General features: G+C 51.3%; 1 protein-coding gene across 1 annotated transcript; it reads right to left on the bottom strand.

Annotated features, from left to right (window-relative positions):
• Positions 1-104: 104 nt before the first annotated feature.
• LOC119273141 (probable plastid-lipid-associated protein 3, chloroplastic) lies at positions 105-2,892 on the bottom strand. Its single transcript, XM_037554416.1, has 3 exons — positions 2,302-2,892; positions 1,258-1,453; positions 105-672 (listed from the first exon to the last, which is right to left on the bottom strand). Exons 1-3 carry the CDS (start codon positions 2,871-2,873, stop codon positions 358-360), a joined length of 1,083 nt encoding a protein of 360 aa, XP_037410313.1. The 5' UTR covers positions 2,874-2,892; the 3' UTR covers positions 105-357.
• Between the last annotated feature and the right edge of the window lie 15,230 nt (positions 2,893-18,122).

Raw genomic sequence — 18,122 nt, 5'->3', positions numbered from 1 at the left:
CTGTTTGAACCCGGACTCAGAAGCAATAATTGAATTCAGAGTTATCTGGCATGCAATCCATGTCATGGTGCTCAGGTAATTTTGGTTTAGTCGCCTGAGCTACGGAGCTGAAAATACTCTTACGATAAAGTAATGTGTACATTCCTTTTTAATAACACAAAAAATGTACACTAGTTACCAAGGAGCAAAAAGTGTATGGAGACGCCATACTGACAATATTTAGTTGATTCTGCCAGACTCTAGAAAACCACCAGAAAATTGTGTATCAAAGAGGGGGAAGAATGCTCCGTTGTAGGCTTGTAGCTCTGGTTTTCAACCTTGCAGATATGAATATTGACACCTATTACACATGTACAGTTAATCTAGTAAAGGGCTCCCCTCTTTGGCAAGAATAAACACGCCGCCTCCATCGCCTTTTGAAATCCTCAAGTCTTTGTCCAGGTAGGTTGTCAAAAGCCACGACTTGGCCTTGTTGTCGCCAGGAATCGGTACCTTGAGGGGTGGTTGCCCAGAGATGGACCCTGCAATGCTAGCAAATGCTCGCTGCAAAGGCTCCAGCAGCTCCTTAACAGGCCCTAGGCTGAACTTCTGTCCGAATATGGCGATCTGTTCAGGTAGATTTACCGATGATGATATCTCAGGAGGCTGGAAGCTCCCCTCTTTGAATTGGACCTTCATGAGAACAAGTAATGTGTCAGTTTGGCATATGTATGTTATCAAGGACGGCTTACACACATGGTAAAGGGCAACTTGTATTCTTGTAACTGATGAAACATCCAAGAAATCTTTTAATAACCATGATGTGCACCTCAAATATTTGGTACGAGAGATTTGCTTATCATCCTATATGCACAGTAACTAGGAGAACGACAGGTAGGTGGCAATACCGGTATCAAATGTGTCTGTTGAATGCTTGAGTTGAAGGCTTGCAGCCATGCTAGACTATATATCTCAGTCTAGCGCAACACAAAGGGGTCTCTCCCTAATTTACTAATTTGCATCCCATATTTCTTAAAAATAGCAAGTAGATGTAACTAGCGAAATGGTTTGACGAAGGGGCTATCTGGATTTCATAATACAAAGTGTTCTAAAATAACATTGATGAGAAGCAAATGTAACTAGCGAAATGATACAAAATGTTCTATTTGTAATTGAAGAAGCAAATTAACTCTTCCACATGACATGTCTGGAAAGCTGAAATAACCAATGCAGTATAAGCTGAGACTAGCATAACATTGACGAGAACCAGGTCTGTACCTCTATCCTTGATGGAGTTTGGACTTCAAAAGAAGCAGTTGCGCTGAATGAAAAGGAAGCAAATGGAGTCGAAATAGTTGAAGCATTAATTATTGTCATGCTTCTCGAGTCGATTTCTTGGGATATCTTATCAACTCTGGTGAATGGTGTTGCCCCGGCAAGCAGAATCGGTAGAAGCTCAGAATATGCTGTATACCTGAAAGTTGACGACCATGCACAATTAAGTAGGTACAAGTAACTGACTGGACCCCCTCAGTGCTAATGAGAATTCTTAGGCCTCCTTTGGTTTGGAGGAATTTCATAGGAATTCTAGAGGATAGGATTTTTTCCTTTAGAGCCCTTTGGTTCATAGGAATAGATTCCTATTCCTACATAGGATTGGTTCCTAGCCTCCACATTTCGTAGGAAAATAAAAATCAGCCTAGACTCAATGGAAAAATTCCTTTGGTGTCAACCAAATGACGTCTCGTTTTCTATTCCTACTCGTAGGATTTGAGATACATGCCATCTCATTTCCTATAAAATTCCTATTCCTACGATAATCCTATCCTATGAACCAAAAGAGGCCTAAGAAGTTGATTGCTTACACAGTTTGGCCTCCTTTGGCTTATAGGATTTTTGTAGGAATGTATAGGATAGGGGTTTTAAAGGAAAAATTCCTTTGGAGCTCTTTGGTTTGTAGGAATGGATTCATTCCTATGTAGGATAGGAACCAATCCTTCAGATTTCAAAGAAAAGTGACATTATCCTGACTCAATGGAACAATTTCTATCCTATGCTTCAAATGACATCTCTTTCCCTATATGAATTGGGATACATGTCATCTCACTTCCTATTATTTTCCTATTCCTATGACATTCCTATCCTATTAACCAAAGGAGCCCTCAACTTAGAACACCCTTTGGTCAGAAGAACAACGGCAACAGCACGAAATCATTCAGTGGCTAAAATTCAAATAAAGCATTCCACTGACGTATCGAACTGACGATCGAAGTAGTGAGTACTAGCAAGTACAGATTGAGAGCAAGAAGTGGGAAGGCTCACAGGAGTATCCAGTTTCCGTCGAGCTCTGGCGCCTGGACGGGCGCGGACGTGGGATTGGCAGCCTCGAGCTGGGCCACGAGCTCCACGACCTCCCCCCTGACCTCCGAGGACGCCTTGAGGCCCAGGCCGGAGCCGTACACCGTGTCCACCAAGCACCGCTTCAGCTCCTCCCGCCCCTCGTCCTCCTTCGTAACCGGAGCCTCCTTCGCCTTGGGCGGCGTCGGCGTGGGCTCCCCGCCCCACTCGTCGTCGTTGGTAGGGGTGTCGGCGCCGGAGGGCTGCTCAGGCTCGGCCACCCCCGGCTCGCCCCACTCGTCGGTGACGCCGGGGCGCGAGCAACCCGGCGCGGAAGCGGGCGGCTCGCGGCCCCACTCGTCGTCGTCGACTGTAGGGTCGGGGATCTCGGCGTCGAGTGGGCTGCCTCCCGCGGCGGTGCGTACGGGGAGGCGGAGGCGGCGGGGCCGCCTGACTCGGAGGCCACCGACGCGCAGACGCGCGGCGGCGGCGGGGTTGGGGGAGAGGAGTAGGAGGGACGCGTGGGATGCGTGGCAGGAGGCGAAGAGGGGAGCCATGGATGAATGAATGAATGATTCCACTCCTCTTCTGTTGGCCTCTAGTCACTTGTGTGGGCGGGCGGGGAGGGGAGAGCCCAAACAGCGATTTTCTTTCTTTTACGAAATCACCGCAGGAAAACCCTTAAAAATCGAGCTGTTTTTCTATTTGGTTTTTTCTCCATGAAATACGCACGAGTCATATAATACTCCTATATAAAGGATGTCGTAGTATCACCTTTCTGGGCTCGTCGAGGGCGAAGAGAGTCTCCTAGTCGTGCGTTGCCCGTTCGCTTGGGGAGGAGGCTCTCGGGGCGGGGCAAAGGATGGTGGAGTATCCGCCTTCCTATGCTCGTCGAGGGTGAAGATAGTCTCCTAACTGTCCATTGTCGGTTGGCTTGCGGCAGGAGACTCTCGGGGGCGAGGCGAGCCGTCCGATCAACCAGGACGGCTCAATGACTGGTGGATCCTTGGCGTACGAATCGCTATAGTCGGTGCGCGTCCATCATGAGTGGCCCGAGGATGCGCAATCGCTGCAGTTGGGCGAAGAGAGCTTCCCATCTGTCTGTTGCCGGGTGGCTTGCGGCGGGAGGCTCTTGGTGGCGAGGTGTGCTGTACGATCTGCCCGGACGGCTCGTCCCCGGGCAAACCGGCTAGAAGGTCGATGACGGGTGGACCGAAGGCGCGTGATCGCTACAGTCAGCGCATATTGTGACGCTCGGATAATTAAGCTACAGTAACCCTCTACTGATGATGCCACATCACCACGGTTACTGTTGATAAACTTATGTTGATTCAAGGGACATTTACATCTATGCCCCTAATTTGCGCCCACTCTTATATTTACCCCTAATTTCAAAGCCTGCTCAAATTTGCCCCTCCGCTGTTAGGTGCACTTACAGAAATACCCTTCTATGCCGTTACCGTCCGGTCAAAGCAGGTCAAAGCCGGTTAAAGGGCTTTGACCGTCCTAAAAAAATAGCAAAAAAATTCAAAAAAATCTGAAAATTTGTGGGATCAAAGATACTCAGGCTCGCAAGGTGCGTGCAAAGTTTCATGTTCTTTGTACATTCTAGGAGCTCGTGTCAGAGGAAAAACAATAAATATGTAAGTATGTGAACAGTAAATTCAAAAAAATAGCAAGAAAATTCAAAAAATATGAAATTTTTTAGCATCAAAGAGGCTCGGGTCTGCAAGTTGCGTGCAAATTTTTGTTGTGTTTGGACATTGGAGGGGTTTGTGGAGAAAAAAAACAAAATTTGGCTCAGGAAAAAACTTAAGAAAAAATGACTATTTTGTTTTTTCTTGCTAGAGCTCCTCGCATGTCATTTGATCACAAAAACTTGCAAGCACCTTGTGCACCCAAGCCACTTTGATGCCAAAAAAATTCATATTTTTTAAATTTTCTTGCTATTTTATTTCAAATTTATTGTTCACAAGCGTGCAGATTAACTGTTTTTCCTCGCCACGAGCTCCTGAAATGTCCAAATAGCACAAAAATTTGCACACACCTTGGGCACATGAGTATCTTCGATCTCACAAAATTTTAGATTTTTTAGATTTTTTTGCTATTTTTTTCAGGACGGTCAAAGCTGTTTGACCGGACGGTAACGACACAGAAGGGCATTTCTATAAGGACACCTAACGGCGGAGGAGCAAATTTGAGCAGGCTTTCGAATTAGGGGTATATCTGATTAGGTGGTTCGAGTTAGGGACATAAATGCAAATGGCCCTTGATTCAAACCCCGTTCAAATTCAAATTTTAAAATTGGGTCAAACAATGAAAGTTTTCCAACATAAAAACTACCTCTTTTGGATTCCCAAGTGCCCCTGAAAATTTATTTAGTGGTCCAGCAACAATTAAAATTGGCCTTTCCAATTTCTAAAAATGGTTAGACAATTTCTTTTAGCCTCAAACTTTTTGTGACTCCTAAAAATAATGTACTTAATTTATGTGAGAAGTCTCATATCTAACAAAACTCATTTAGTCTTACTTTTAAAATAAAAAAAAACAGAAGGAGAAAAAGAAAAGGGGCAAAGTGCTCTGTGCACTTAGGCCTGCCAACAAAGTGGCCGACCCAGCCTGCTAACCGGGTCACCACCTACCTCCTGTTCACAGGGGCGCGGTGGACGCCCGTCCGTCGTCCACAATTCGGATAGGCCACGGGCAACCATCCGGTGGCTCCACGGCGACCTCAAGTCCCCGACGATGCCCCTGACCGAACCCTAACCCTAGATGCCCCTCAGTTTCTCCCCTCTCTCGTTCTCCTCCCCACAGACCACACACGAGCCGCGCTGCCATGAACGATCTCGCCCACGCTGCCACCGTGCCCTCCTCGCCGTCCGCCCGTGCCCAAGTGGATCATCGTCGTCCTCTGCGTCATATATGCGCCACCGTTCGCGCTCGAAGGCTCGGGATCGCCGTCGACGCCGTATTCCTCATCTCTCGATCGCCGACCTCTGCCGCCTCGATTCACTGCACCGAGACCTCCCCGAGCACGCTGCCGCCCCCCTACAGCCTCGCCGTGAGCTTTTCCTCCTCCCCCCTCTCCATTTGCTCTCGCGCGCCTCCTAGTTAGCTCGCGCGCCGTCGCCTGAGCGCATTGCCGTCGACGAGCTCGTCGCCGTGGCCATGGTCGCCGTCACATGCAGCCGAGTGCCGCATCATGCTCCTGGGGTTCCCAAGGGACCAACGTGCGCGGGGAGGGCTGAAAGGCAAATAAGCTCGATCCCAAAATAACCCCCCGATAATGGAGTATGCGGGAGCTCGCGGGGAGGGCTGAAAGGCAAATAACAAAATAACTTACACAATGGAAGCAAGTGGACCGAAGATAAACAGTAAGTTTCTGAATACTTATGATTCGGCCAGGGTTTCACCCTGAGAGGTTTCTTGGGGACTAGTTTGGACTCTGAGTCTGAACTGTCTGAGAGGCCAGCTTCCCTCTCTTGGGCGCCTCCCCCTCCGGGTCTTCGGAGGTTGCCCTCTTCTTCCTCCCCTTACGAGGGGAGTCGCTCTCCTCCTCTTCTTCCTCATCTCCCTCATGGGAAGAAAGGGCTTCGGTCTCTCCGAACACTGTTTCCGATGGACCTTTGTGGTGGGGGCCTCCCTTGGCCTCCTTGCCCTTCTTCTTCTTGGTTTTCTTCTCCGTCGCCTGATAGGGCGCCGAGACCAGCATCTCTGTCAGTTGGGGTGTGGTCAGGTTCTCAGGCAGCGGTGCCGGACAGTTGACCCACTCCGCCTTTGTCGTCCAGCCCTATACGGAAAATAGGCAATATAACCTTTATTATATTTGAAATATTGACCGGATAGATCTTCAGAAAGTTTATGCTTACCGCCATGGCCGGGTTCTCGATGTCGAGCCCGATGTCTTCAGTTTTCTTCGGCCACTTTTTCTGAGCCTTGAAGAGATGCTTCCATATATCTTCGCGCATGGTGCCGAAGAAGCGCTTCAGGGTCTGCGGCTCCTCCGAATTGAACCCCACATGGGGGAGGCCCGGAGTTGGCAGGGAAGGGTGTGGCGAAAGAGCATCACTTGAATCACATTTGTGAGACCGGTGTTTTTGCCCAACATATTGGAGATGCGTTTCTGTAGCATCTGCACCTCCGGTTTGGACCCCCAATCAAGGCCCTTGGCGGTCCATGAGGTTAGTGTCGGTGTCAAAACCGGCAGATCTCGGGTAGGGGGTCCTGAAATGTGCATCTAAGGTCGATGGTAACATGATACATGGGACACAATGTTTACCCAGATTCGGGCCCTCTCTATGGAGGTAATACCCTACTTCCTGCTTGATTGATCTTGATGAATAAGAGTATTACAAGAGTTGATCTACCACGAGATCATAATGGCTAAACCCTAAAGTCTAGCCTGTCTGACTATGATTATGAGGATATATGTCTACGGATCTAGCCCTCCGGTTTATATAGACACCGGAGGGATCTAGGGTTACATAAGGTCGGTTACAGAGAAAGGAATCTTCATATTCGGTTGCCAAGCTTGCCTTCCACGTCAAGGAGAGTCCCATCCGGACACGAGTAGAGTCTTCGGTCTTTGTATCTTCATAGCCCATCAGTCCGGCCCATGTCTAATAGGTCAGACGCCCGAGGACCCCTTAGTCCAGGACTCCCTCAGTAGCCCCTGAACCAGGCTTCAATGACGAGGTGTCCAACGCGCAGACTATCTTTGACATTGCAAGGCGGGTTCCCCTTTCCAAATACTCCAAGATAGTCTTCGGACGTGACGAACATGTCCGGATCTGCAACACAAGTTCCACGCACAACCGCAGAGAGTATAATATATCACGAGTCCAATTCGCTGACATCTTTTGGTAATGTGACATCACATTTGCCCTATCACTATTTTGAACCGTTTCTTGTCCTGCCGTTACATGTTTTGAGGCGTGGTTTTTATTGGCACATCTTGTCGAAACAGAGATCGTGTCTCCTTATTGCGGGATTCTCATCAATACGGGCGTGGTAACCCAACCGTTCCATTGGAATGATCCCTTCGGAATAGGCAGGTTTTCAGGCTTAGGAGGAGGCGCTCGATATCCATTGCCTTTATAAAGGGGCCAAGGGCCGTCTTATTTTGCACCGACCCTTTCCTCAGCCCTTCCAACTTCGAGTTCTAGCACCTGAGGTTCGTCTTCATTGCTTCAAGCTACCCAATCATGTCCGGACCCAGCCCACAGGGCCGATGGGTGGCTTCCTCTGTTACAGAGGAGGACATTGCGAAGCTTCGTGCAGCCAGATACCTGACCGCGGAGATCCCCCACAGGCTTCCTGCTCGAGGACAGGTTATTACTACTCCCAGATCCGGTGAGAGGGTCGTATTCATCTCCCACTTCCTGCGAGGGCTAGGATTCACTCTTCATCCCTTCGTCCGGGGGCTCATGTTTTACTACGGACTAGATTTTCACGATCTAGCCCCATATTCTTTCCTCCACATCTCAATGTTCATTATTACGTGCGAGGCCTTTCTCCGTATTCCCCCACATTTCGGCTTATGGTTCAAGACCTTTAGTGTGAAGCCGAAGGTAGTCGACGGGGAACAAGCGGAGCGCGGAGGTGCTACAGTGAGCAAGCTTACCAATGCTCCTTGGCCAAAAGGCTCTTTCACTAAAACTCCCAACCAATGGCAGCGGGAGTGGTTTTATGTCACTGAACCCCGCGGTACCAAGTGGGTGGCTATACCTGTGTTTCGATCTTGCTCTCCGTTATAGCTTGCATCATGGATTAATAAGGGGATGGATTGGGGATCAATTGACGAAGTGCAGACTCTACAGAGCCGCATCCGGAGCCTCCTTGAGAAGGACGTTGGCCTTATCAATGTGGTCCAAGTAATGCTGGTCCGCCGGGTTCTGCCGTGCCAGCGACGACCTCTCCGTATGTGGGAGTTTAATCTGGAAGGACCACGGACCCTCCAAGACTTCTTCAGTACTATGCAAAAAGGAATGTGGAAGTTGTTTTTTGGAAAACGAAAACAGTGGCTGGACACCACCGAGGACATCGGCCTCGACCGCAACCATCCAGATACCTCGGTAAGCGCTCGACTCCCGAACAATTTCTAGCCACGCGTGCCGTAGTGTGATACTGACCATAGTATCTTCTTCTAGGGCTGGATAACATGAGAAGCAAACTGGCTCAGGTAAACGTAGGAACGATACATGCCACTGGGTCAGACTCGAGTGGCTTGGGGATGATGCTTCCCGAGGGGCGCCCCAGCAAGTTGAACTGAAGATGCAAGCAGATACATGCCGCAGGGACGGACCCACGCGGCCTGGGGATGATGCAGCCCAAGGGGCGCTCCCAGCAAAATGAACTTGGAGAGATGTCACCTGGTTTGGTTGCCAAAGGAGTGTTGGGGTAGCTGAAGACGCGTAGCGAAGAAGTCGCCCCTCACGAGCCGCCGGGGCCTCGAGCCTCGGGAGGCTCTGGAGGCTCGGGCGGCCTCCGGAGGACCGTCTCCATCTCCGCCAGGACTGCGTGATGCCTGTCCTCCTGACCCGCATGACACTCCGCAGGTTGCGCTGGAAGGCAGCAGCCACGCTCGGCAGGCCGAACGGCATGTGAACATAGCTGTCCAACACACGAAGGCCAGAAGCCCTCCTGAGAGGCGTCCCGGTTGAGCCTTGGGATGTCGATGCAGACGCGTAGTTCACCACCCTCGCCTGGGTGGGGAGCAATGCCAGGTGGGCGGTGGTCGCCATGTATTGCTCTTGCTTCCTGAAGCTCCTGAGATGCCTTGTTGATGAACTCCTGAGCGCTAGGCGCTCTTCGCCTGGCACCCTCCTGAGGGAAACGTGCCGCGAAGCACGCCTCCATGTGGTTCCCGAGCGCCTCCCTCGTGATGCTAGCCAGGTCCGAGGCCCTCTAGAAGAGAGCCCCCGAGCCCTGCCCGAGGACGGTGCTGGGCGCGCCTCCCTATGCAAGGGAGAGAGGCATCCCAGGCGCGGGAGTAGATCCTGAAGTGGTGCCGCCGGAGGTGCCACTCCCTTGAGACCCCGTGTGGAGCAGCTGCTTCTTCTTCTTGGGGTTGGCCTCAGGAGGGTACTACGCCGCGTTGCTGTCGGGGTCTTCGAGTGATGCGGCTTGGAAGGCACGCTCGAGGGAGCACACCGCGTCTCTTTCTTCGCAGGGGATGCTGATGATTCCGCCGCTTCCGGGCATCTTGAGGACATTGTAGCCATGGTGGGCAACTGCCATGAATTTGACTAGCGCTGGGTACCCGAGGATGGCATTGTACGGCAGACGGATGTGGGCGACGTCGAAGTCGATGAGCTCGGTGTGGTAGTTGTAGCATTGACCGAAGGTGACAGGGAGATGAACTTGCCCTATCGGGGTGGTAGAGCCGTCAGTCACTTCTGAGAAAGGCTTGGTAGGCTGGAGCTGATCTTATGTCACTTGAAGGCCGTTGAAAGTCTCGACGGATAGGACATTGAGCCCTATGCCGCCGTCGATGAGGGTCTTGGTGACTTGGACATTGCTGATGACGGGTGAATAGAGCATTGGGAGAACGCCGGCCGTTGCCGCGCACTTGAGCTGGTCTGCCGAGCGAAAGGTGATGGTGTACTTGGACCATTTGAGCGGGCGTGTGGCCTCGAGCCTGGGGAGGACTGCGTTCACCTCACGAGCAAACTGCTTGAAGACTCGTTCAGAGGTTGGGGCTTGAGCTCCGCTCAAGATGCAGGCGACAGCTCGCGGCTCTTGGAAGCCCCCAGCCCCCTCATCCTATTGATGGTCGTCGTTCCTTGTTGGCGGCGGCAGCGGGGGGAGACCAGGGTTTCCCTGAGGATGGTCCTCACAAGGCTGGTCCCTCCAGGCGCCCTCACGAGGTTGGTACTGCCAACGATCCTCGCGAGGTTGGTCGCGCCACTCCTGGTGGGGCCCACGGTCGTCCCAACGTTCTCCACCACGTCCACCTCCTCGGTCGTAGCCCCGGTCGTTGCACTCGGGGCATCGACCGAAGCGTCCATCTCGAATGACCCCGAGCTCCTGACAGTCATAAGTGTTGTGCGTGCGCACGTTGTGGAAGGCGCAAAAAATGCAGCTGTCCTTGGATGACTTGGGAAGATCTCAGCCGCGCTTGGTGTCTGGTTCCGCCGTGAGCACGGGGACTCCTTTGCGCTTCACGTCCTTGGCCTTGGCCTTCTTCTCCTCTGGATCCACAGCAGGGAGCTCGAGGAGGGAAAGGCGCCCCTCCTAAGCTCTTGCACACTTGGTCGCGATGTTGAACAGCTCCAAGGTTGTGCACAACTCTTCATTGATGGCGAGCTCCTCCTTCATCTTGACGTCACGGACGCCGTCGGAGAATGCTGAGATGATGGCCTCATCCGTTACCTTGGGGATCTTGATTCACGCGCTGTTGAAGCGTTGGATGTATTTTTGTAGGGTTTCTCCTGGTTGTTGCTTGATGCGGCGCAGGTCACCCACGACCGGGGGGCGGTCGCGAGTGCCCTGGAAGTTGGCGATGAAGCGGTCGCGCATCTCGTCCCAGGAGGAAATCGAGCCTGGGGGCAAGTTCAAGAGCCATGAGCGGGCGCCGTCCTTGAGAGCCATGGGAAACCAGTTTTCCATGACCTTTTCATCTCCGTTGGCCGCTTCTATGCTCAGTTGTAGAGCTACAGAAACTCCGCAGGGTCGGGTGATGTCTACTACACAACCTTCTTCTTGTAGACGTTGTTGGGCCTCCAAGTGCAGAGGTTTGTAGGATAGTAGCAAATTTCCCTCAAGTGGATGACCTAAGGTTTATCAATCCGTGGGAGGCGTAGGATGAAGATGGTCTCTCTCAAACAACCCTGCAACCAAATAGCAAAGAGTCTCTTCTGTCCCCAACACACCCAATACAATTGTAAATTGTATAGGTGCACTAGTTCAGCGAAGAGATGGTGATACAAGTGCAATAATGATGGTAGATATAGGTTTTTGTAATCTGAAAATATAAAAACAGCAAGGTAACTAATGATAAAAGTGAGCACAAACGGTATTGCAATGAGTTGAAACAAGGCCTAGGGTTCATACTTTCACTAGTGCAAGTTCTCTCAACAATAATAACATAATTGGATCATATAACTATCCCTCAACATGCAACAAAGAGTCACTCCAAAGTCACTAATAGCGGAGAACAAACGAAGAGATTATGGTAGGGTACAAAACCACCTCAAAGTTATTCTTTCTCATCGATCTATTCAAGAGTCCGTAGTAAAATAACATGCAGCTATTCTTTCCATTCAATCTACCCTAGAGTTCGTACTAAAATAACACCTTAAGACACAAATCAACCAAAACCCTAATGTCACCTAGATACTCCAATGTCACCTCAAGTATCCGTGGGTATGATTATACGATATGCATCACACAATCTCAGATTCATCTATTCAACCAACACAAAGAACTTCAAAGAGTGCCCCAAAGTTTCTACCGAAGAGTCAAGACGAAAACGTGTGCCAACCCCTATGCATAAGTTCATGAGGTCACGGAACTCGCAAGTTGATCACCAAAACATACATCAAGTGGATCACATGATATCCCATTGTCACCACAGATAAGCACGTGCAAGACATACATCAAGTGTTCTCAAATCCTTACAGACTCAATCCGATAAGGTAACTTCAAAGGGAAAACTCAATTCATCACAAGAGAGTAGAGGGGGAGAAACATCATAAGATCCAACTATAATAGCAAAGCTCACGATACATCAAGATCGTGCCAACTCAAGAACACGAGAGAGAGAGAGAGAGAGAGAGAGAGAGAGAGAGAGAGATCAAACACATAGCTACTGGTACATACCCTCAGCCCCGAGGGAGAACTACTCCCTCCTCGTCATGGAGAGCGCCAGGATGATGAAGATGGCCACCAGAGAGGGATTCCCCCCTCCGGCAGGGTGCCGGAACGGGTCTAGATTGGTTTTCGGTGGCTACGGAGGCTTCTGGCGGTGGAATTCCCGATCTATTCTGTTCACCGATGTTTTTAGGGTATATGGACATATATAGGCGAAAGAAGTCGGTCATGGGAGCCACGAGGGGCCCACGAGGGTGGGGGGCGCGCCTCCCTACCTCGTGGCTTCCTCGAAGCTTCCCTGACGTCTACTCCAAGTCTACTGGATTGCTTCCGTTCCAAAAATAACTCTCCCGAAGGTTTCATTCTGTTTGGACTCTGCTTGATATTCCTTTTCTTCGAAACACCGAAATAAGCAAGAAAACAACAATTTGGGCCGGGCCTCCGGTTAATAGGTTATTGATACATCTCCAATGTATCTATAATTTTTGATTGCTCCATGCTATATTATCTACTGTTTTGGACTATATTGGGCTTTATTTTCTACTTTTATATTATTTTTGGGACTAACCTATTAACCGGAGGCCCAACCCAGAATTGCTGTTTTTTGCCTATTTCAGTGTTTCGAAGAAACGGAATATCAAACGGAGTCCAAACGGAATAAAACCTTCGGGAACGTGATTTTCTCACCGAACGTGATCCAGGAGACTTGGACCTTGCTCCAAGGAACAAAAGAGGTGGTCACAAGGGTGGGGGCGCCCCCTAGGGCGCGCCCCCTGCCTCGTGGGCCCCTCGGTGCTCCTCCGGCATATTTCTTCCTCCTATATATACACACGTACCCCCAAACGATCAGAACAGGAGTCAAAAACCTAATTCCACCGTCGCAACTTTCTCTATCCATGAGATCCCATCTTGGGGCCTGTTCCAGAGCTCCGCCGGAAGAGGGCCGTTGTCGGTGTCAAAACCGGCGGATCTCGGGTAGGGGGTCCCGAACTGTGCGTCTAGGCCGGATGGTAATAGGAGGCAGGGAACACTTTGTTTTACCCAGGTTCGGGCCCTCTCAATGGAGGTAATACCCTACTCCTGCTTGATTAATATTGATGATATGGGTAGTACAAGAGTAGATCTGCCATGAGATAAAGGAGGCTAAACCCTAGAAGCTAGCCTATGGTATGATTGTTGTGTATGGAGTTGATTGCCTACGGACTACAACCCTCCGGTTTATATAGACACCGGATAGGGTTAGGGTTACATAAAGTCGGTTACAATGGTAGGAGATCTTGAATATCCGCATCGCCAAGCTTGCCTTCCACGCCAAGGAAAGTCCCATCCGGACACGGGACGAAGTCTTCAATCTTGTATCTTCATAGTCCAGGAGTCTGGCTGAAGGTATAGTCCGGCTACCCGAACACCCCCTAATCCAGGACTCCCTCAGTAGCCCCTGAACCAGGCTTCAATGACGACGAGTCCGGCGCACAAATTGTCTTCGGCATTGCAAGGCGGGTTCCTCCTCCAAGTCCTTCGTAGAAGATTGTAAACACCAAGAGTAGTGTCCGGTTCTGCAAAATAAGTTTCCACATATTGCCATAGAGAGAATAACATTGACACAAATCAAATCTGCCGACGTATTCCGCAGTGCGTCATCACACTACGGCCAAGTCCTTTACTTGAATCGTTTTTACTTTTCCACCTCAGCATGTTTCGCGAGGCGGTTTCCTTGGCATGTCTTGTCAAAGCAGAGATCGTGTACCCCCTTTACGGGATTCTCATCAATACGGACGTGGATAACCCAACCGCGCCATTTATCACGGCGCTTGGGAGGCAAGCGAGTTTTACTAGGCTGGTGGGGATGCACAACCGCATCCACCCATATAAGGGGATAAGGATCCACCCTTTTACCTACGCCTTCTTCCTCTTTTGCCTATCCATCTCCTGCGCACTCGAGTTCCAGCGCCCAAGCCCGCACTTCCCACCTCAACCTTCTCCAGCAATGTCCGGAGCGGGAGGCAAGTGGATGGTCTCCTCCATCACGGAGGGCCATGTCAAAAAGCTAAGGAAGGCCGGATACTTGTCCAAAGACATCGCGCACCGGCTTCCCGAGGAGGGGCAGCTTCTCCCCACCCTAAGGCCCCATGAGAGGGTAGTATTCCTTCCCCACTTCCTCCGCGGACTGGGTTTTCCACTCCACCCATTTGTCCGGGGGCTCATGTTCTACTACGGCCTGGATTTCCACGATCTGGCCCCAAACTTCATCCTCAACATCTCGGCGTTTATCGTCGTGTGCGAGGCTTTCCTCCGCATCCGCCCCCATTTCGGCCTCTGGCTCAAGACCTTCAACGTCAAGCCCAAGGTGGTGCGCGGCAGCCAGGCGGAGTGCGAAGGCGCCATGGCGGGCAAGATGGCCAACGTCCTATGGCTCGAGGGCTCCTTCGTGGAGACCCTGAAGGGGTGGCAATCGTGGTGGTTTTACATCACCGAGCCGTGCGATCCGAAATGGATCGCAGCCCCCGAGTTCCGATCCGGACCCCCCACGCGGCTTATGTCCTGGAAAGAGACGAGCCTGTCGTGGGGTGACGAAAAAGAGCTGACCGGACTGCAGACATGCATCCAGTCCCTGGTGAGCAAGCCGATCAAGCTCGTCGATGTAGTCTAGGTTATGCTCATCGTCAACAACGGGATTTTAATCTGTGGGAGTTTGACCCGGCGCAGCACCGAACCCTTAACAGGCTCTTCGACACGATGTATGAAGACGTCTGGAGGGTGCTAACCAAAGGCGCTGAGGCTCCCACATCCGCTTCCGAGGACCGCGGATACAGCTCGCAGCGTCACGCTAGCGAGGTAGGCTATTTTCACCTTTTACAGGATGTTAGGTTTTTTCATATTTTGACTCTATGCGGGATCTAAACTCCCTTACCTTTGACAGGCTTGGCGGGCGAAGTCCGGATCGATTAACTGTCCGGCTCCCTTGCCCGAAGACCCAGCCCCCGCTCTACTAGCGAAGCTGTTGGTTCCGGCACCTTATGTGGTGCCGGAGAAGAAGGCCAAGAAGAAGGCCACGGGGACTCGAAAGAGTTCCCGGCATATGGTGGTGTCGGACTCGTCGTCCGACGAGTCCGAGACGCACCCCTCCCGTGGATACGAGGAGGAGGAAGAAGACACCTCTCCCCCTCCAGCGGGGGGAGGCAAGAAGAGGAAGGCCGCCCCAGTAGGGGGGCCGAAGGGTCCAAGAAGAGGAAAACCCCTCCGCCGGACTATGCCCCCGACGCCAACAAGGACGAAGAGGAGTGGCCGGACAGGACCAGACGTCCGGCGAAATCTTAAGTGTTCGGATACCAGAGTAACTCATGATATTCCTTTTGTTGCACAGCTTTCCCTAATGTCGAATATAATCATGCAGCCCGCCCTGGGCCGAACTCAACGAGTCGTCGAGCGGCTCCTTGGATTCATCGGACGTGAACTCAGTTCCGCCCGCTATCTCCCCCCGCACTGCGGATGACGCTGAAGTGGCGTCGCAACGAGCTCCGGGGCAGGAGGAGGTGGTCCTGGAGGAGCCGCAAGGCGACCTCCCGGACTCCAGGAGTAAAGGGGACAAGACCCCCCAGGGCTCCAAGTCCGGCTTTATGCCGGACACCGCACCGGAGTCTTCAACAGTTCCGGACTGCGGTAGGCAAACTCCTTCCAAGAGGAGCAAGTCTTCTGAGCCGGCGACCTCCATCCAACCGGAGGTGCCGGACAATCTGCTGGAGGTGCTTGATGGCGCCTCCATCGACGAGGAGCACCGTACTGTTATGAGTACGGTGATCCAGAAGGTTCAGTCCGCCAAGAGCGGACTGAGTGAAGCTTGTGCTAGCCTCCTAACAGGCTTCGAGGTAAGTAAAAATATATAAAAATATTACAGCATAGACAGTAGCCCCTGATGCTCTGTTTGGCGTTCGGAAAGAAAGCCGAATAGAGGATCTATTAAATTTCGCAGGAGTCTAACAAAAAAGAGTCAATATGCGTATGCAGGCTTCGCTGCTATCCACCGCCGCACTGACTGCAGAGGTGGGTGTCCTGAAGCAGGACCTCGAGCGGACCGAGCAAGAGCTCGGCCTTGCCAAGTGGCAGCTCGAGGAGAAAAAGGGTAAGAAATACCTTACAGAAAAAGTGCCTATAGAGAGGCGTGATTACAAAAAATAACAGGATTGCACTGCTTATTATAGGGGCCACGACTGAGGTGGCGACCCTCAAGCAGGGGCTGTCCGATGCCGAAAAGAAAACGGCCGCGGAGCGCACCGAGCGAGAGAAACTTGGGGCTCAGGTCGGGGAGGTGCAGCAAGAGCTTCAGGCTCTCATGAAAAAACATGAGGGTTTTGAGCTTGAGTCAAAGACCCAAGCGTCCGAGCTCGCGGCGGCCCTTGAGACTGCCAAGTCTGCCAAGGCCGAAGCCCAAAAGGCCCTCCAAGAGTTGGAGGAGATGAAGAAGATAGCAGCGGGTAAGGCATTCTTTATGCAAAGCAGAAATATAAAAGTAAACTACCTGTTACTTACCCGAATCCGGAGTTCTCCAGGGGCATTCGCAGATCTTCCCCGCAGCGTATCCGCCGCCGCCGCATTCTACCGAGCTGAAGAGGGCAGCTCGATGGAGAAGGTGTTTTGGTCTCAGTATGCTGAGGCCGGACATCCTGTGCCCTTGAGCGACCAGCTGAAACAGCTGGTCGAGCTCCACAAGGTGGCCGAACAGGCCATGAAAGGCTTCATAGTTCGGCTGTGGCCCGGAGAGGCCCTGCTTGGGAGCTACTTCGGGCTGGTGCGGCGGCTGGTGGAGGCCTGTCCAAGGCTTGAGGTCATCAATCACTCCGTCTGCATCGAAGGTGCCCGTAGGGCCCTTGCCCGTGCAAAGGTGCACTGGGGTAAGCTAGATGGTGAAAAGCTTGTGAGGGACGGGCCGCCGCCGGGGAAGGAGCATCGCAAGCCCGAGAACTATTACAAGGATGTTCTTGCAGGTGCCTGCCTTGTGGCGGATGAATGTACCAAGGATGTAATTTTTGAATAAACTCGCTCGTTTTTATCCTGTGCACTGAAAACTTGTTCATATGCGCTAAGCAATGCTTATTGAATTTAAAATATTATTTTCTGTGCGGCCGTTTATCAAAATATTGAGAGATGGCCAGTCGTCGGCTTCTGCCCCCATGCCACTAGTGCTGGGGTGTTCGAGATAAACCTAAGCGCTCTTTTTCCCATAGTTGGGTCCTTCGAGGGAGGCGCTTAGCACAACGAACCAGGCAATCAGACTATAATGCTTGAACACTCTCACTTAGCCATAGAACTTTATAATTTTAAATTTCGGCGAAGCCCCTAGTTCGGAAGACCGAGTTCGGGGCGCTATCCACGCCTTGGCCGGACAAAATCCGGCTCCTCGCTCGAAGCGGCATAAGTCTTTAGGGACTCGAAAAACCTCTCGAATAGCGACCAGTCTCTCGCCTCATCATGACAGTCAGTTTTAGCTTTCTCCACTCAGGTGCTTAACCCAACTCAACCGGGGCACAATCGCAGTGGTTCTCCTAGTGCTACCTTAGCCGATATAGCGGAACGTAAGGCACCAAAACATAGGATCCGGGCAAACCCAACTATTGACCCAAATCATGATTCGGAGCTGATGCATATAGTGCTATAAGTTCGGGGTGCCGCACTTGTGAAAGTGTACGGACTTCTCACACCATATTAAAGGGTACTGAAGCCCCTGGCGTACTTCCCGTACCACAGTGTATGGGTGCAACATGTCATTAATGAACATATATAAAAGAGAGTAATGCAGAAAATAGACAAAAGCTATGCATTGTTTATAGCGAGGCTATTTATCAAAGCCGAACGACACAAGGAGTGCGATAAGCAAAAAAGATATTTGGACTATTCAGTATGTCCTGACCAGGGGCAGGCCGTGGAATTGTATTTAAAACAGGTATACCGCTCGTAATAGAGACCACCTGGGAGTTCCATAATGCGGCATGGCTTGT

This window comes from Triticum dicoccoides, chromosome 1A (assembly GCF_002162155.2).
Source record: "Triticum dicoccoides isolate Atlit2015 ecotype Zavitan chromosome 1A, WEW_v2.0, whole genome shotgun sequence".
NCBI classification, from domain to species: domain Eukaryota; kingdom Viridiplantae; phylum Streptophyta; class Magnoliopsida; order Poales; family Poaceae; genus Triticum; species Triticum dicoccoides.
This window is presented reverse-complemented; position numbering and strand designations above follow the sequence as displayed.